At 40.0% G+C, this 15,845-nt stretch overlaps 1 protein-coding gene across 2 annotated transcripts in view; it reads right to left on the reverse strand.

The window, feature by feature from the left end:
* LOC122779354 (glutamate receptor 4) overlaps positions 1-15,845 on the reverse strand; it is a 120,115-nt gene that overhangs the window by 20,885 nt on the left and 83,385 nt on the right. For both annotated transcript variants that reach the window (XM_044041571.1, XM_044041569.1), the window contains exons 10-11: positions 9,108-9,314; positions 6,783-7,156 (exon numbers count right to left, since the gene is read on the reverse strand). In XM_044041571.1, the coding sequence (XP_043897506.1) occupies positions 6,783-7,156; positions 9,108-9,314 (581 nt within the window). The remainder of the gene's footprint in view (positions 1-6,782; positions 7,157-9,107; positions 9,315-15,845) is intronic.

Raw genomic sequence — 15,845 nt, forward strand, 5'->3', positions numbered from 1 at the left:
AACAAAAGAAGAAGAAAAATTAAAAAGTATCTAGAAATAAAAGCAGAGAGGAAGTGAACAGTGCGTACTGAAGCAACTTTAGCCAAGGTTGGCTAACTCTCTTACTCCTTTACATTTCTGGTAGATTTTAAACATGCATGAACACATCGTAACAGCAGGTGCAGGATCTAATTGGTGTGTTCTAGTTGTAGTCGAAGTCAGAATTTCCTATATTTTAGTCGGGAAGTTTTGACTGAAACGCCCCTCAAGTCGAATTTCCAAACTTAAAGTTGGAGCAACCTCAAAAACCCAGACATAGGATTCTAAACTAACTGCCACTTATGTCAAAAATACAACATTTTATTGTTAATTGCACTTCTGTCTAATTTGTGTCACATTAAGTCAATCATACACATAGTGCTGTTCAATTATTATGTTGCTAAAATGGTTGTGTTGACAAATATTGCTCAAAATCGTGACTTTTTCATCAGTGTAGTTTTCCGACTTCTCAACTGGAACGCCTCTTTTACACACAGTGTATATCGTATTTTAAGTTTTTTATTTAATCTTAACGTCCCTTGCACGTCTGGTTTAACTACAGAAGCATCTGCAGTACCACTCTGAACTTGGCAGGGGGCACCACAAACAAAACATTTGTTTTTGTCTATTTTGTAATTTATATGCCCATTTACCTGTATACATGAACGTTTTTCGATGAATAGCTTACGTATTTTACTTTTTATTGCATGCAATTATGACATAGATTGATGAATATTTACGAGTGTATCGTGATTTAGAATTCGCTTTAACAGCACTTACTCAGTGCCTCTGGCCATAATTTGCCGGAATACTGCGACAAATCATGCGAGAGCGAGGGAGGACAAGCGCTGCTGACTCGAGCAGTAAGTGATGCGGCAGGAGAGCCGCGTGTCAGCTGCATGACAAAGCTAATTGGCGTTGAATTAATAGAATAATGGTGGATCCTGCCGATAGAGCTCTTGAAAGTCATCTCTCCTCTGACAGACGCAGCGTCTGTTGGCCTAAAGTCACCGCTGAAATTAAAAGTTATGCTTCATCCGCATGCAGCCATCGGAAAATCTGCAATCAGGACACAGGCGCGCGCACACTCTGAGCTAATCACGACTAATCAGGCCATTCGCGGCGCTCTCATTAGCATCGCCGGAGATGTGGCGACTGTGACTCAGCGGAAGAGACAAAGATAATTTGTCCGAAGCAAACGAGACGGAAGTGAATGAAAAACACCTGGAGAAGCCGTGACTGATTACACCTGCGCGCCGCGACACTCGCAGAGACATTCTCTGACCTGTGACGTGACAAACGACGGCCCCGGGAGAACAATAACTTTAGAGCCACTGATGTGAAGTGAGAAAAGTCTCAGTGTCAGTATTTCATTTAAACACCTCTTCTTCCCCTGTTTCCCTGGAGACATTACCATTGGAGACCGCGATATTAATCACTGAATTAATTATTATGGGCTGCCTCGAGGAAGCAGAAGGAGGTGTTAACCCTTACTGAGAGAGGGAAAGACGCAGAATAAAATGTTTGATGCTACCTCAACCTCTGCCTTTTATGTCAAAGAGCCGTGTCCTGAAATTAAGAAGAAGAAGAAGAAGAAGAAGAAGAAGAAAAGAGAGTTCATTCTTCTCAGAGGACAGAATCACGTAGTAAAGTTGAACATGACAGAAGGAAGATCAGGGGGCTAACTTTTAATGATGGTGATCTACTTTTTAAGATAGTTTCTTATATTTAGAAGCCAGTGGCTAATCTTGCTCTCCAGCTGGATTATCTTTTAATGAAACGCTCAAGGCTGCCCCCTTCTGTTAGTTAATTACTAAAAATGCAAGATTATTCTTCTTTCTTCACTGTCGTCTTCATTTTTTTTTGCCACCAATGCAAATTCCTGAGTCATTTTTAGTGCAACGCTAAGATCCACATGGACCCTCCGGCCATTTGCATAGCTATTAGCCTAGCTGTTAGCCATCAATGTTTTTAGAGGACCTTACTTTTTAGATATATTTGAACTCATGCTTTTGAGTTCAAATGAAGGACTAAAGTAAAATAACTAACGGCTGTAGTCAGTTGTGGAGAGAGAACATGAAGAGACGGAATTACATTTTTATTAGAGGACACAGTCACGTACAATTTTCCCTTTTTTAAAACTAAGGTAGTTTGTCAAATTTGCACATTCATCCTTAGCTTAGCTGTTAAATCATTCACTCACTGTTGAGTTTGAACAAGGAAAAATATACAAATATAGTTTCTCAAATTTAGAAGCCAGTGGCTAATCTCGCTCTCCAGCTGGATTATCTTTTAATGAAAGCCTCACAGCCCTCCTCTTCCTGTTTAAACTTTAATCTCTCGCTAGTTAGCTTGCAGCTGCATGTGCTAATGAATTTCTGCAAGACGAGATCAAATCGGCAAAAGGCTTCATCTTTACTCATAATTGACACAGTTGCACACAGTTGCCTTATACAGCAAATAGAAGGTGTTTGTTGTGCTAACAGTCAACCTGGATTAATTATCTAAATCAAGACATTTATCAGGCTCAATTAAACACGAGGTTGTGCAGGTAAAGAGGCTTAATGAGTTTGATTCACACAAAAACAAAGAGAGAATATGTAAATATCATGAGCGTGACACAATATCCTCCTCTCGCTACTTGTGTTGCACTGACATAAACTCAGGGGCTGTCTTTAAAGGTCCAGTGTGTGGCATTTTGGTGAGTTTATTAGCAGAAATTGAATATACTACCCTAAGAATGTATGGTATAAGTTTCTGCACTAAATATTGCCACTGAATAATGTTTTCAGTATCACTCTTGAGGTTACTGGACCTGATTTCAGCAGTGATTTCTGCAACACTAGATCACCAAGTCACGTTTCCACATAAAAATGAATTTAAAGCTGTAACTTTGAGGTCTACTTTTGAGAAAATGTACACTGCGTGATCACGAGTTACCAAAGCAGTGACCAATTCCACCAAACCCATAACTCTCCTGATTTTAACATTGGATTATGTAGCACACCTTGTTTTGCAGTGTTGTGGTTGAAATAGGTGTAGTGATCAAATGAAAACACTGTAGCTCTGATCGTGTGCCTTTCTGAATTACAAAGAAGATCCTCTCCCTGTGTGTGTCCCTGTTTGTTGCAACCACAGCCCACTGAGCAGTAACAGGTAATCCTAGAAAAACCTAGGATTACATCAATTTATGTGGTTCTGACCTTTACTGCAACTGTGCTGCTGCTACCTTGGGACTAAAATGGACAAAACAAAACTAGAAACATAGAAAAATAATAAAGGTTTCACCGACAACTATGAGCGAGCACTGTGGCCAAATGTATCCCCTTCACCTCTGCCCTGGCGACTCCCCTCTCTCTGCCTAATCTCAACCCAAATGTGAAGGAGCGACGTTGCCCTGTGTGGTTAAAGTGGAGGGGAAGTGCTTCGGCGCTCAGTGCTGATGGATTGGGGGAAAACCTGTGGGATTAGCAGTGACAGGTGGGAAGCAGCGCGGACCACAGTCAGAGACAGAGACGGCCTGAAATGTAGACTTTTTCATTCCGAGGGCGACATTGTTGTGCAGCACTGAAGTCCTTATCTGCACTACACAGGCGGAGATGGTTATGGTGGTGGTGGTGGTGGTCTGCACTCATGTAAACAAAGCAAGTGCACTCCTTAAATGAGTGTGCTTAATCACAGTCACACGGCCACTATAGTCTCCTCTATAGGTTGCTTACGTGACACCGGGCTATAATTTCGAATGTACCTCGGGATCCTCCATCTTGTGTGTTTCTCTGCTCTCCTCTGGTGTGGGGGAGGCTGAAAGATACAGTTCCAGTTTGGTCCTCCTTTCATCTACTAAAAAAATCTTACCAACTCTATTACAGCACAAGGTCCATGAGGGATTAAAAGCAGATAAGAGACGTATTATATGAAAGACTTAAAATAGCTATAGGAGCCATTTTAGCGGCCGATAAAAATAACTCAAACACTCATCGATGCTGGAACTCAAAGCCCGACAAAGCCATTCAAACAGCTGAGAGCGACTTTAAAGACACAGAGAAGACATTACAGGCTTAACTTCTATATGTTTGACCGTCAGCGGTGTGATGATGGACAGGAAGCCTGAAACAAAGACAACCAGCTCTTATTTAAAGACATGGACTCTACAAACCCCAGTTCTTCATCCTCCTGCCAAAGTACGCCACACTTAAGCCCAATTTATGGTTCCACATTCCGACATATAAGGTGTTTACGATCTGATGACCTCGCCGCCATTTTCAAACCTCGTTGACCAAACATGGATCAAATTGAGGATTGGTTAATCAACAAAGTCCTTCTGTTTTTTTTACTTTAGTTTGTTGGACGGCAATAGATTACTGTAAAACCATTACTTTACCCTGTAACAAGTAGTGTAAGGGAATAAAATGTGCAAAACAGTAATATCACAATTACTAAGCAAAGTTAAGTGGAATAACTGGGTTGTATATTATAGATTTTGGTTGTCCTAAAAGGGTTTTATGTACGATATAATGATAATTCACATCTGAAGGAATACGAAGACAACAGTTAAAGTGAGAAACTGATTTTTTGCCTTTTTTGAGAGGCTGCCATGTCTGAAGTTTGACTGCAAATAAAGAAACTTGTTATACTTCACTTTTTGAATTTAAATGTAATGTAATGTATTTTTTTTGTTTTGATTCCATGTAATATAAGTATTCAGGGGTTCCCACACCTTGGTTGATATCAACCAATTCCCTCAAATTCAAGGATCAAATGGGCTGACACAGCTTAAAATGGGAGAGTGTGAGCGTCTTCGCCCATGGCGTCTACTTTTATTGACTTGCAGCATGCTCTGCGTCTGGAAAAGTGATTGACCTTGGGATCTTGGTCAAAGTCAGTCTTTGTAATGTTCTGTCGTGAGACGGGGATCTTGGAATTTGCATTTCCTCAACGTTTGTTCTGCGTCGGCCTCGTCTCCATACATCAAGCAATTCAGGGCAGTAGGTGGCGTCTTGACAAATAAGGGAGACGTTTATTTAAATATCAACTTAACTTTGTTGCACAAAATTCAGGCACTTGACCCATGACTATATAGGTCAATTTTCAAAAGCGGTAACCCTGATATTTGTAAAAGATTGTACTTATTTCACTTCCTCATTAATTTGTCCAACACTGTTTGAAGTCAACACTCTTGATCCTGTTATCGCCAATTAGCAAGTTGGCAGAGTAATAAACACCGGGGCACAAGCATAAATGCACACAACAGGCTTCTGTGGAACCATAAATCAGTCTGTAGTGGACATCAGTCTGCTGCACAGACGCTAAATGGACTCTTAGTTTGTGTTTTGTCACTTGGACAGAAGGAGGAGAAGCTGCAGACGCGGTGAAAGCCGAGATCTGGACAGTGAGTTCTCGATGAATCACGCAGGTTCAAGTGCGGAGTAGACAAACCCAACTGCAACTGGAATAACACGAGACATGAGGCGTTCAAGTGCCAAAGCCACAAGTGGCACAAAGCTGACAGACACTGAGAAAACCTGATTCCCTTACAAGCAAACAAGAGTGTGCGTGTGTGTGTGTGTGAATCAGACAGACAGTGAATTACAATATGGCAGAGGAAGAGGGAGAGAGACAACAAAAATCAATACCAGCAGAGACTCACACACTGACACACACACACCGACACACACACCATAACAGGTGTGATGTCATTGTGCACGTACAGATGTACACACAACAGGAGCAGTGCACGACACATGATGAACACAAAACATCGAACCCAGTACTTAACCGCAGATCTTATACAAACTACCAGAGATATACACCAATGACTGTAATAACAACAACAACAACAACAACAACGATAATAATAATAATTATTATAATAAGAAGTCTATCATCTTTGGCAGATGAAAACCTTGTATCTCCAGAGTGTAAACATTGGTGAAACTAGTACTAAGTCTTCTTCTTCTTCTTCTTCTTGTGAAATAAAAACAGAAGCTGATGTCAATCTATTGTTTGTAGTTTAACTTAGGAGCTAAACTAGGCTGAGCATGAAGACCAGAAACAGAGAGACACAGTAATACTGGTCAAAGCAAATAAAACAACTTATCTAAAAGCTACAAATGACTGAATTGTGTTTAAACATTTCATATAAAAATATGTAAAGAATTTTTGGAATTTTAAAGGTTTTCCAGAAGATGAATCCTGATGATTTCACTGAACCCTGACTTTTACTCCACAACCACCATGTGCTTGACCTTTGGACTTTTGGAACTGGAATTTTAATTTTCTTCCCTCAAACTGTTCTTAAAATGCTTATAAAACCTGGCACCAAATTTTCTCTGCTAAGTTTTCAGCTGTCAAAAAGTGTCAATTTTACAACTGAAAAACAATTTTTTCCACAATATGCTATCACACTGTGTTGTAGCTTTATATAGAATGTGACATTGCTTTGTCACGCTTGTCATGTTTTATCTTCTTTTTATATCATAATTGGATTAGAATTGGATTTAGGGTTATTTAGCTACCATTGATAACGTTATAACCTCTATATGCAAAACATCAGTTACTACAGCATATTTATATCAGACTGAAGCTGAAAAGTGTTAAATTGCATTGTCACTTGCCTTAAATTGTAGTTTAATGTTTAGTGATGATATAAAAGCTTGTGGTTTTCGGAACATCAGGCACAGTGCACACAGACCTTTTTAAATTTAAATGCTGAATAATTACAGTCATAACGATGTCGTCCATCAGTGAGAGCATACATGTCTTACCGGGGGGAGATGTCGCAGCCCTGCTGCATGAAGGCGCCCAGGGAGAACCAGAGGGAGTTGAAGATACCAAACTCATTGGGAGGCTGGTCACTAGGCGGACCGTCAGTGCCCTCTTCGGGCTCCTCGGTGTGCCATTCGTACGGGCTGAAGCGGCTGACCAGGAAGAGCACCACGCTCACGCCGATGTAGGCGAACACGATGCACATCCAGATCTCGTAGGCCAACGGGTCCAGGAAGGAGAACACCCCAGGTTTGGATTTCTGGGGCTTCTTGATCATGATGGAAATGCCCAGCGACATGAAGGGCTTGGAAAAATCAATCACCTCCTCCCGGACCAACGTGATAGTCAAAGGGGCCACAGCGATTTCCGCTTTCTGAGGGGCAAAGAAAAACGTTGCAGGAAGAGGAATCTGATTAGCCGTCTGATTCAGAGCAACGCTAAATCCAGATGATGACAAATGGACAAACGCAAATGATGGAGCATCTCTCTGAGCCGTGCCATGAAGCAATCAGACATCACTTATTCATGGCATCTCAAAGGCCGACAGCGAGCCAGCCGTCATAAAACACAACAACAACAACAACAACAACAACAATTACCCTATTTTCTGTTTCAGCTTGTGTCATTTCATCATTTTTCCCCTTGGCTGAACAAATCTCAGAGTGATCAAATTCAAAACGGGAGCTGAATAAATCTCATCGTGACCAAGTGAAGACACAGAGAGAAAAAGAAAAGAAAATTGAACAAGAAATTCTCAAACCATGTCTAAAGCTGAGAGGCTTAGCTGAAACTCTGAGGGAATCAGCGGGGTGGATAAAATAATGTGTCAGAGAAATATGCTTACTGCACAGGATGGGGAGGGGGGGACGGGGGGGCAAAAATGGGATGCAGCCATTTTCCAAGGTCTGCAGTTGTGTGTGGATGAAGGAAATAAAAGCACAGTGGTTTGCTGAAAATCCACAAACCAGATTAAAGTTAGTGACTAAGCAACACTTGTGTGACCTTGCCTGCCCGGCTCCGCGGCAGTGGGCTTAATAAGAGCTGAGAATTTAAAGTTTCATTACGACCATCTGACATTTAAGGAGGTAGAGAAGGAGAAAATGGGGACGCGGGGAAGAAAATGAAAGAGATTTAGGTTCTTTCATCCTCAGCAAAATGCACTAAGATGACAGCTTGAGGGCATTTAGTGAGCGCTAAAATACACGGCAGGTTAAAGGGAGGCCGGGGTTTTTGTGAGAGCAGCACAGCTACTGGGCTTTTCAGGAGGAAGTGAATGGTCTCGGAGCAAAGTGCAGCTCGGCAAAGTGCTGACAGCCTCCGGTGTCCCACACGTCTCCAAAACCACAAAACAAACCCCAGACCACACGACTGAAAGGACACCGTTCTTTTTGTCCTGCCATGGATGTAAATGGTATTGTGAGGACAGGAGACAGGTGTCTCCATTATCCGAGGGACAGCTCAGGGTGAAAGGTTTAGAAATAAAGTAAGAGCGTCATGGTCGAGATGCAGATAAAAGATAGTGATTATAGTGGACAAAGGATGCTGAAGATGGAGAAGGGGAAGACCACAGAGAAGGTTCAGGGATGCTGTGAAGGAGGACATGAGGACAGTTGGTGTAACAGAAAAGGACACAGGGGAGAGGACAAGATGGAGGCAGTGGTGACCGCTAAAGGGAGAAGCCCAAAGAAGAAGAAAGAGATGGATGTTTTTATCTGACTTTGACAACTTGGAGTTAAAGGGTAAGAAGTGGGAGGTGCAGGGGGGGCGTGGTCTGGCAGTGAATTTGACCCCTGAATTTGCAGCTTTGATTTTTTTTTTTAAAAATGACAAAGAAAAAGATCACATGGGTAAAGTTCTGTTTCCGTGTGCATGACACCTTAAAAGCTTTATAGGTTTGGTATGTCTGTATATATGACGCTACAGCCAAGCCCCGCCCATTTTGTGACTGAAAATCATGACCTTGTATGACATAAATGTCATGGAAACTCATTCAACAGTAGTTCCCAATTTTCCGCATGCTATTCCAAGAGTATCTTACTAGAAAATTACTTAAGTAAAAGTTGAAATTACTTTTTACTTAGACTTTTAACTAAGTCTTAAAGTTTCTGATATAAAATGTATATAAGCAGCAAAAGTATTTTTTTCTGATATAAAAATATGAAAGCGTAAAGTTCCTTCAACTGGAAATGTAATATAATGTAATGTAATGTCATGGAGTAAACTTAAGTACAGTAATAAAGTATTTGTACACTTGTATTATCACAAATCTAGTTTAAATGTGAGTGAATCAGTGAAAACGAGAACTTGAACACATGAAGTCTTACCCCGTACACCAGCTCCCCGACCATGCCGTTCCAGATCTTGGTCTCCGGGTCCCTGGCGCCGTACTTTCCATCGGGCACGATGGAGATCTTGTACTTGATGCCGATGTGTTTGGCGATTTCCGAGGCCAAGTCCACGCAGTATCCCTCGAACTGGTCGTTGCCCTCGTACATCTCCCAGTTCTTCTTGAGCATCACATACGGACCCTCCTACACATGGGACCAGAACCAGTGAAGCAACCCAGCACAAACACACACACACACACACACACACACACACACACACACACACACACACACACACACACACACACACACACACACACAGACATGAGGACTCACACAGTGACTCATCAACATGGCAACAAACAACAGAATGCAATGAAAACATTAGCACCAACCAGGGTCGGGGTTAAAGGGATTCTGAGATTTTTTTGACCACCGGGAGTGCTATAGAGCAAAATTTTGATGAGCAGGACCGCAGCAGGTTTGAATCCCATTTGGCATCAAAGACACATATTATGCTGTATTTCTTACCACAGGGTCAACTAATAAAGTGTGTTTGCCTTCCGCCATCAATCAATGAATCCAAAACATTCACAATAATTAGTCTGAGCCAACATGACGTGTGGCATGAGACAGTTAACAACTTATTTACAAAGGTGAACGGCATATTTTGCACTCGAGTTTTTTCAACTCTTTATTTGACAAAACATACTTTTTTAAAAGAATAAAATAAAGTTTATTGTGATATATGACTGTAAGCACTCCAATACCCAGAATCCTCAGCTGTAACGGTAAAGAAATACAGTCAGGGACATAGATTAGATTACAAAAAGCACATTTAGTCAATCACTAAATTATTCACCGACTATTTTCATAGTCGGTTAACCAGGTTAAGTGTTTTTTTTTAATAATTAAAAAGGTTATTAAATATGAATATTGTCTGGTTGCTTCTGCTCCATGTAACAAATACATGATTAAATCTGAACACTTTTGCCTTGTGGACAAAATAAGATATTTGAGAAAATACTAGTTGCAGCCCTATATGGACTGCATTCAGTAATTAGATGCTTCTTTAAAAGATGCATGTGAAGAGATGAAGTTAATTTTGCAGCATGTTTCATGTACGTGGTTTGTATCTTTGAATTTTTAATCAGAGGCATCTCATCATAGTCTGTGTGGAATGTTAAACATTGTGAGCTACAACAGAATCCAAAATCAGCTGAAAAGTTACTTTACACATTTACTCATTCCACTTCATATCGTAATTCAAACATCTGGCTCTGTTTAAATAAAAAACTACACTGTGCGACTCTATATTTAATGTCTTTAAAGCTACTGGCTGCCAGATCAGTGTCTTTGCCAGACGTTATTCAGTGTTGTACAACAAAATAATTAGAATGACGACACTGTGATGTATGCAAACACAAAAGAGTGGATTTTAAGCATTTAAAAAAGTGTCAATATTGATGCACAGAAGGGAGGGAGGACATGACTCAGCAGAATTGGAGGCAGAAACACAGCTGAGAAACGAGCTGCAGTCAGACTGAACGACTTTACACCGAACACAGGCCTGACTCATCACTTTGAATGCACCGGTCCACTCTGTAACCAGCACTATTAGATTTGCCTTTGCTCAGAAAAGTGATCAAATGTAAACCTCTTCCACTTTCCTCGTTTTACATTTCCAAACAAATTACTTTTGTCATGGAAGGCAGCCTATCGCATACTGAGAACAGGAGCAATTTATTTTCCAGACGTGTTTGCTTGACATCGCCCCGGGGCAACAAAAAGGTAAACCAGAGACTTGTCAGCGGGGAGAGACCACAAATGTTCTGGTTCGAGCCTGCGGCACAACACAGCGTAGATGTACAGCAAAATGACGGCACGGTTTAACAGCGCTGCGCCGAAACCAGACATATGCAATATGAAATATGGATACCACAGATGCTATCGCACGAGGAATTATGATTAGAATCAAAAAGAAGAAGTTTGTTTGGACTCAAACTACATTTTAAAGTTAGTAAAATAAGACACACACTTAGTAGTCACACAACAAACTCACAGTTTGACAGCAACTGTTAGTATTCACACATTTAATTTAGGGACTGTATCCAATTAATTTCCTGCCTCATTGTGACAGATTTTCAAGGAATTATGAAGATAATTAGGATTAGGATGTGTTTGCTTTAATTGGATTTGTAAAGTGTGACTATGTATATATATATATATATATATATATATATATATATATATACATATACACATACATATATAGACCCTAAAGCCTGAAATAAGGACAGAAATGCCAAGATTTCTTTCTGATTGTATCAAAAAAACGCACTATAGAATACAGAATACAGAATAATATAAGCTATAAATTGACTCTGTTTTCTTTGGCCATTGGGATCATTTAAAAGATGCAATAATCCTGTAAACACTCCCTAATTTCCAGTCCATTACTTGCAAATAAATTGCCACAAGTTTCCCACAAAGAACTAGATTATTTGGTACCTGTTTAAAAAAATAAATAACATGAAAGGAGAATATAAAATATAACATTTTTCTGCACTTTGCACATGCGTAAGGTTTAAAGTGTGGATCGGAAATTCTAACGACAACAATAAATGTGAAGTTAGCCAAAAGAAGAAATCACTCAACTCCTCAGAGTAAATTTCAAACTTTCCCGAGTTGTTTTTAGTTTTGGATTTATATCAGAGAGGAATCTGTAATTCATATGATTAATGATGTCAGGGCGTGTGTGTAGGTGTCGGCAGCCAGAGGAGCTGGAGAAGTGTCAGAGGTGAAACGAGTCAGTCAGTGTTTTCTGGCACGGGAGGAGAGCATCGTCGTCGTCACGGAGATCTTCAGAGTAACAGGCCAGCATGGCTGACAGGCTGGTCAATAATCACAACCACACTGAATCACTCACAGCCTAATGAGACTCATTAAACATGCCATTAACAGCACATGTACATACGGACACTCAATGTCACAAATCCATACGTGTGTGCGTGTGTTACGTAAACAGTCTGTTGCACCTTCTGTTTGAATATGAGCCGCGATAAACAGAGAAACCAATGTTTGCTCCTCCATTTTCTCTGGGTCTCATTCGTCTGCAGCCACTTCAGGCACGAAACCTGTTTTGATTTGAATTTGACTGAATGTGGCCGTGAACGCCATTGAAAACATTTAAAGCACAAGGGAAAAAAGAATGGAACATGTCCACTCCAGGTTTTTTTCCCCCCCGCTCTCGACAGGACGTGAAGACCTTGTCAAAGGTTTTAGGTTCAATTAAAAGCATGTATTGTTTTTGACATTGAAGCAATACAAATATTAGGATACTAGGTTTTTGCACAAATCATTCTCTTTCTTTCTATCCATCTCTTTTCCGAACACATGCATTCATTTTCCATGAGTCGACTGGGAAGCTACTATGAGATCACAACTTAAATCAAGGATAAAATCCCCAAACAGAAGCTTCTTAAAGCTTTTTTTTACAGTGAACCCGCCTGAACACACGCAGTGAAAACATGGCAGATTTCAACCATCAAAAAAAATCTACGCAAACTTGACTCGGCAATATATTCAGAATAAGTTTGGATCCTTATTTCATTATCACACAGCATTTTCTGTCAAAAGCTCTCTCTACAGCACCAAAGTCCATAGAGAAAACCTGTAATTTCACATCACAGCAAGCAGGAGTTGTTGATCCACCAGTAAGTCCTAACATGTTATTTTGTGACTTCAGTGTTTGAAATCCTCACTTCAGATTTACCTTGTGTGACACCAGCTTGCCAAAAACGGCAGCGGTAGACGAGCAGCTCCTGTGTCACAAACGGATAAAAATGTTGACGATCTCTATGGAATCAGGTGTGGGAGAGTGAAGCACTGAGACTTCAATATCTCCTGCTGGAAAACTTGGTCTAACGTGAAATGAAGCAGCAAACGTATTCTCAAGATACTGACGACAGAGATTTTTATCAGTGGGGACTTTTGTTAAGACTGTCGTTCTTGTTTTATTTCAGGTGAATATCAAAGTGTACAAGCACTGGATCATTCTTGTAAGGGATAATTTAGCACACTGGGCTAGTCATAGTAGCTTTGTAGTCTTGATGTAGCTTATTTTTCTCATTATTTCTTATTATAAGAAAAGTCCTCATTTGTTTGCATTACAGATGTTTTCCTGGAATATGCAGAATCATCTGTAAAATTTAAATAAAGTAATTGGACTAATAAATGTATACATCGTATTTTTTATTTGACTTGTGATATCACTTTCATAGATTTGAGACAAGTTAAAGCATTGAAATACAACAACTACATTACTCTAAAGCAATGGTTCCCAACCTGGGGTCCAAGTCCCCTTCAGGGGGTGCCAAAGACCACATGCAGGGGCGCAGAACTTTCTCTACTCTGAGGTTATTGAAATTAGAGTTCTGCATATTCAATTTAGAAAATCCCAATTAATCCCACGCCTTAAAAATTCTATGATCTCTGACCTTCTGTGACCATTACTGTGTAAGCGATAGGGAGTGTCACGATCTTGATTATAAATGACGTATAACTAACGACAGACGTGACAGACATGTGACCTTATTCATTGGTGGAAAACCCTGGATTTAAACATTTACTGCTTATTGTTACATTCATATTGGTAATACAGTATTTGAACTTGACAATAAGCCCTTAGTGTAATACAATGCAAACTAATTAAGTGAGTTGACACAAAACCAATGATCGTAGACTAAACTAGACAAGTGTAAAAATGGCAGACCAAATTGAATGAAGGATTTGGAGAATCGTGACACCCCGAGTCAGCAAGTCTCATCACATCAGTCAGCGCCTATATCTGAACTCATCCTGTTTTCAGCCAAAATATCCCGTCTGAGAAATTTGATGCAGGCACAGGGCAGTGTCAATCAAATATACTGTGTGAGAATAGGAACAAAAACCTATAACAGCAGTTGATTTTTCGCAAATAAACGCTTGTAATTATTCACTTGATTCTTGTGGTCTGTGTGTGGACAGGGATTCTGGTTTGTCTTGGACACAACCAAGGATGGTTGGGAACCACCGCTCTCGTCAAATGCAAGGACGAGAGCTTAACTAGATGAAATATGTCTAACATTCATGTAAAGCATTTTTTAAACTGGCATAAAACAGGCAAATATTTAGTTTGAAATTGTGATTTGGATTTGAAAGCGATGAAATGATCCGCCCTGTATGTGACACCCAAGTCCTGGTCTCTGTTTAAGCTCCTTTGCAGAACTTTGTTGGAATATTAATATACAACAAACTCAGTCAGAAAACAGCAGCAAACTGGTGCTGGAAACAAATGTGAAGAGTGGAAATAATTCACAGAGCGAAGCCTCGTGGCCAAACATACAGATTTCGCAGGTCCCAGCTGTGCAGCGGATTCTCTGCCGGCGCTCAAACTTCTATTGTTCACTTATTTCTTCTTGTTAAATCTCTTGTTCGGTTAAACATGAAAGAAAATCGATTGCAATGTTATCGCGGATTCATCTTCATCTCCTTCTTTGTTGTTTTTGTTCGGGCACAAAAGCCTCATGAGCACTGACAGACTGTGGATTTTGGCAAACGTCTACAGAGGAACGCTGAGGAGCTGCTCTCTGACTTCAAATGACAGAGCGGATACAGATTTCACTGCAGCGCACATACAGCTGGATAAAAATAAATGAAAAAGGCGTCTACTAATCCGAGAAAACAAGGTGCTAACCTATGTTTGATGATGATTTCTGAACAGGTGGAACTGCTCCTTTACATGTGTTCCCCCCAAAGGCCTTTGCACACAGATGTTACACACATCTTAATGCAGGTTTTTGCACAGTGATCTGTTTGATGCAAGATTTCCCATCAATATTGCGGGAACAGTTATTCTATTTTTTTTGCTACTGATGGATAAACATCTAAGCAAAGACAATTTTGTTTTGTTTATGACATGATATTTATAATAATATAATAATATTTAAATGATTAAGCTGCAAACAGCTGGGTCTGTAAACCTTCCTTCAAATCGTCAAACTGTGTGACATATGTCCTATAGTTCTTCAGTGTCCTCTTGCTATATTTTCCTATAATAAAGGTCCAGTAAGTGAGAATTAGCGACATCTAACGGTGAAAATAGAGGCTTCCTAAAGTCCGCCCCAAACACCAAAATCTGACTTGATATTAAAAACAGACTAGACGATCGAGTCGAGACCCAGGACCTGGCTGACTGTGTACAACAAGGCCCTTACCTATAGTAAACATACAAGTCTTATTCTAAAGAAACTGTTTTTAAATTTAAAGTTATTATTATCGATGGTAATTGAAAATTCATAGTATGTTCACATCTCTTAAATGTTACAAGCTGGACCTTTAAAGGAACGGTGTGTAGGATTCAGTGGTGTCTAGATGTGAAGCTGCATTTTACAACCAAGTGAATAGAATAGAAAAAGGTCTTAATATCACCAATAACAGAAAAACAGAAAACCTATAACCACAATAAAAACACATGAAAATGATTTAAAATAACAGTATATTTAAAGTAAAAAGTGAAAAGTAGAGCAGTTCACTTTGTTGAATTCAGGGTGATTTTGTAAACAAATGACTCCGTAGAGATGGATCCATTTTTGGTCATTTTTGACAACATTGCTTAATTTTCAGGTCATGTGACATGAATTTCATATAAAATGCACCTTATATTGGGACCGTATGGTAGAATTTAAGCAAAAC

This window comes from Solea senegalensis, linkage group LG13 (assembly GCF_019176455.1).
Source record: "Solea senegalensis isolate Sse05_10M linkage group LG13, IFAPA_SoseM_1, whole genome shotgun sequence".
Classification (NCBI taxonomy): Eukaryota; Metazoa; Chordata; class Actinopteri; order Pleuronectiformes; family Soleidae; genus Solea; species Solea senegalensis.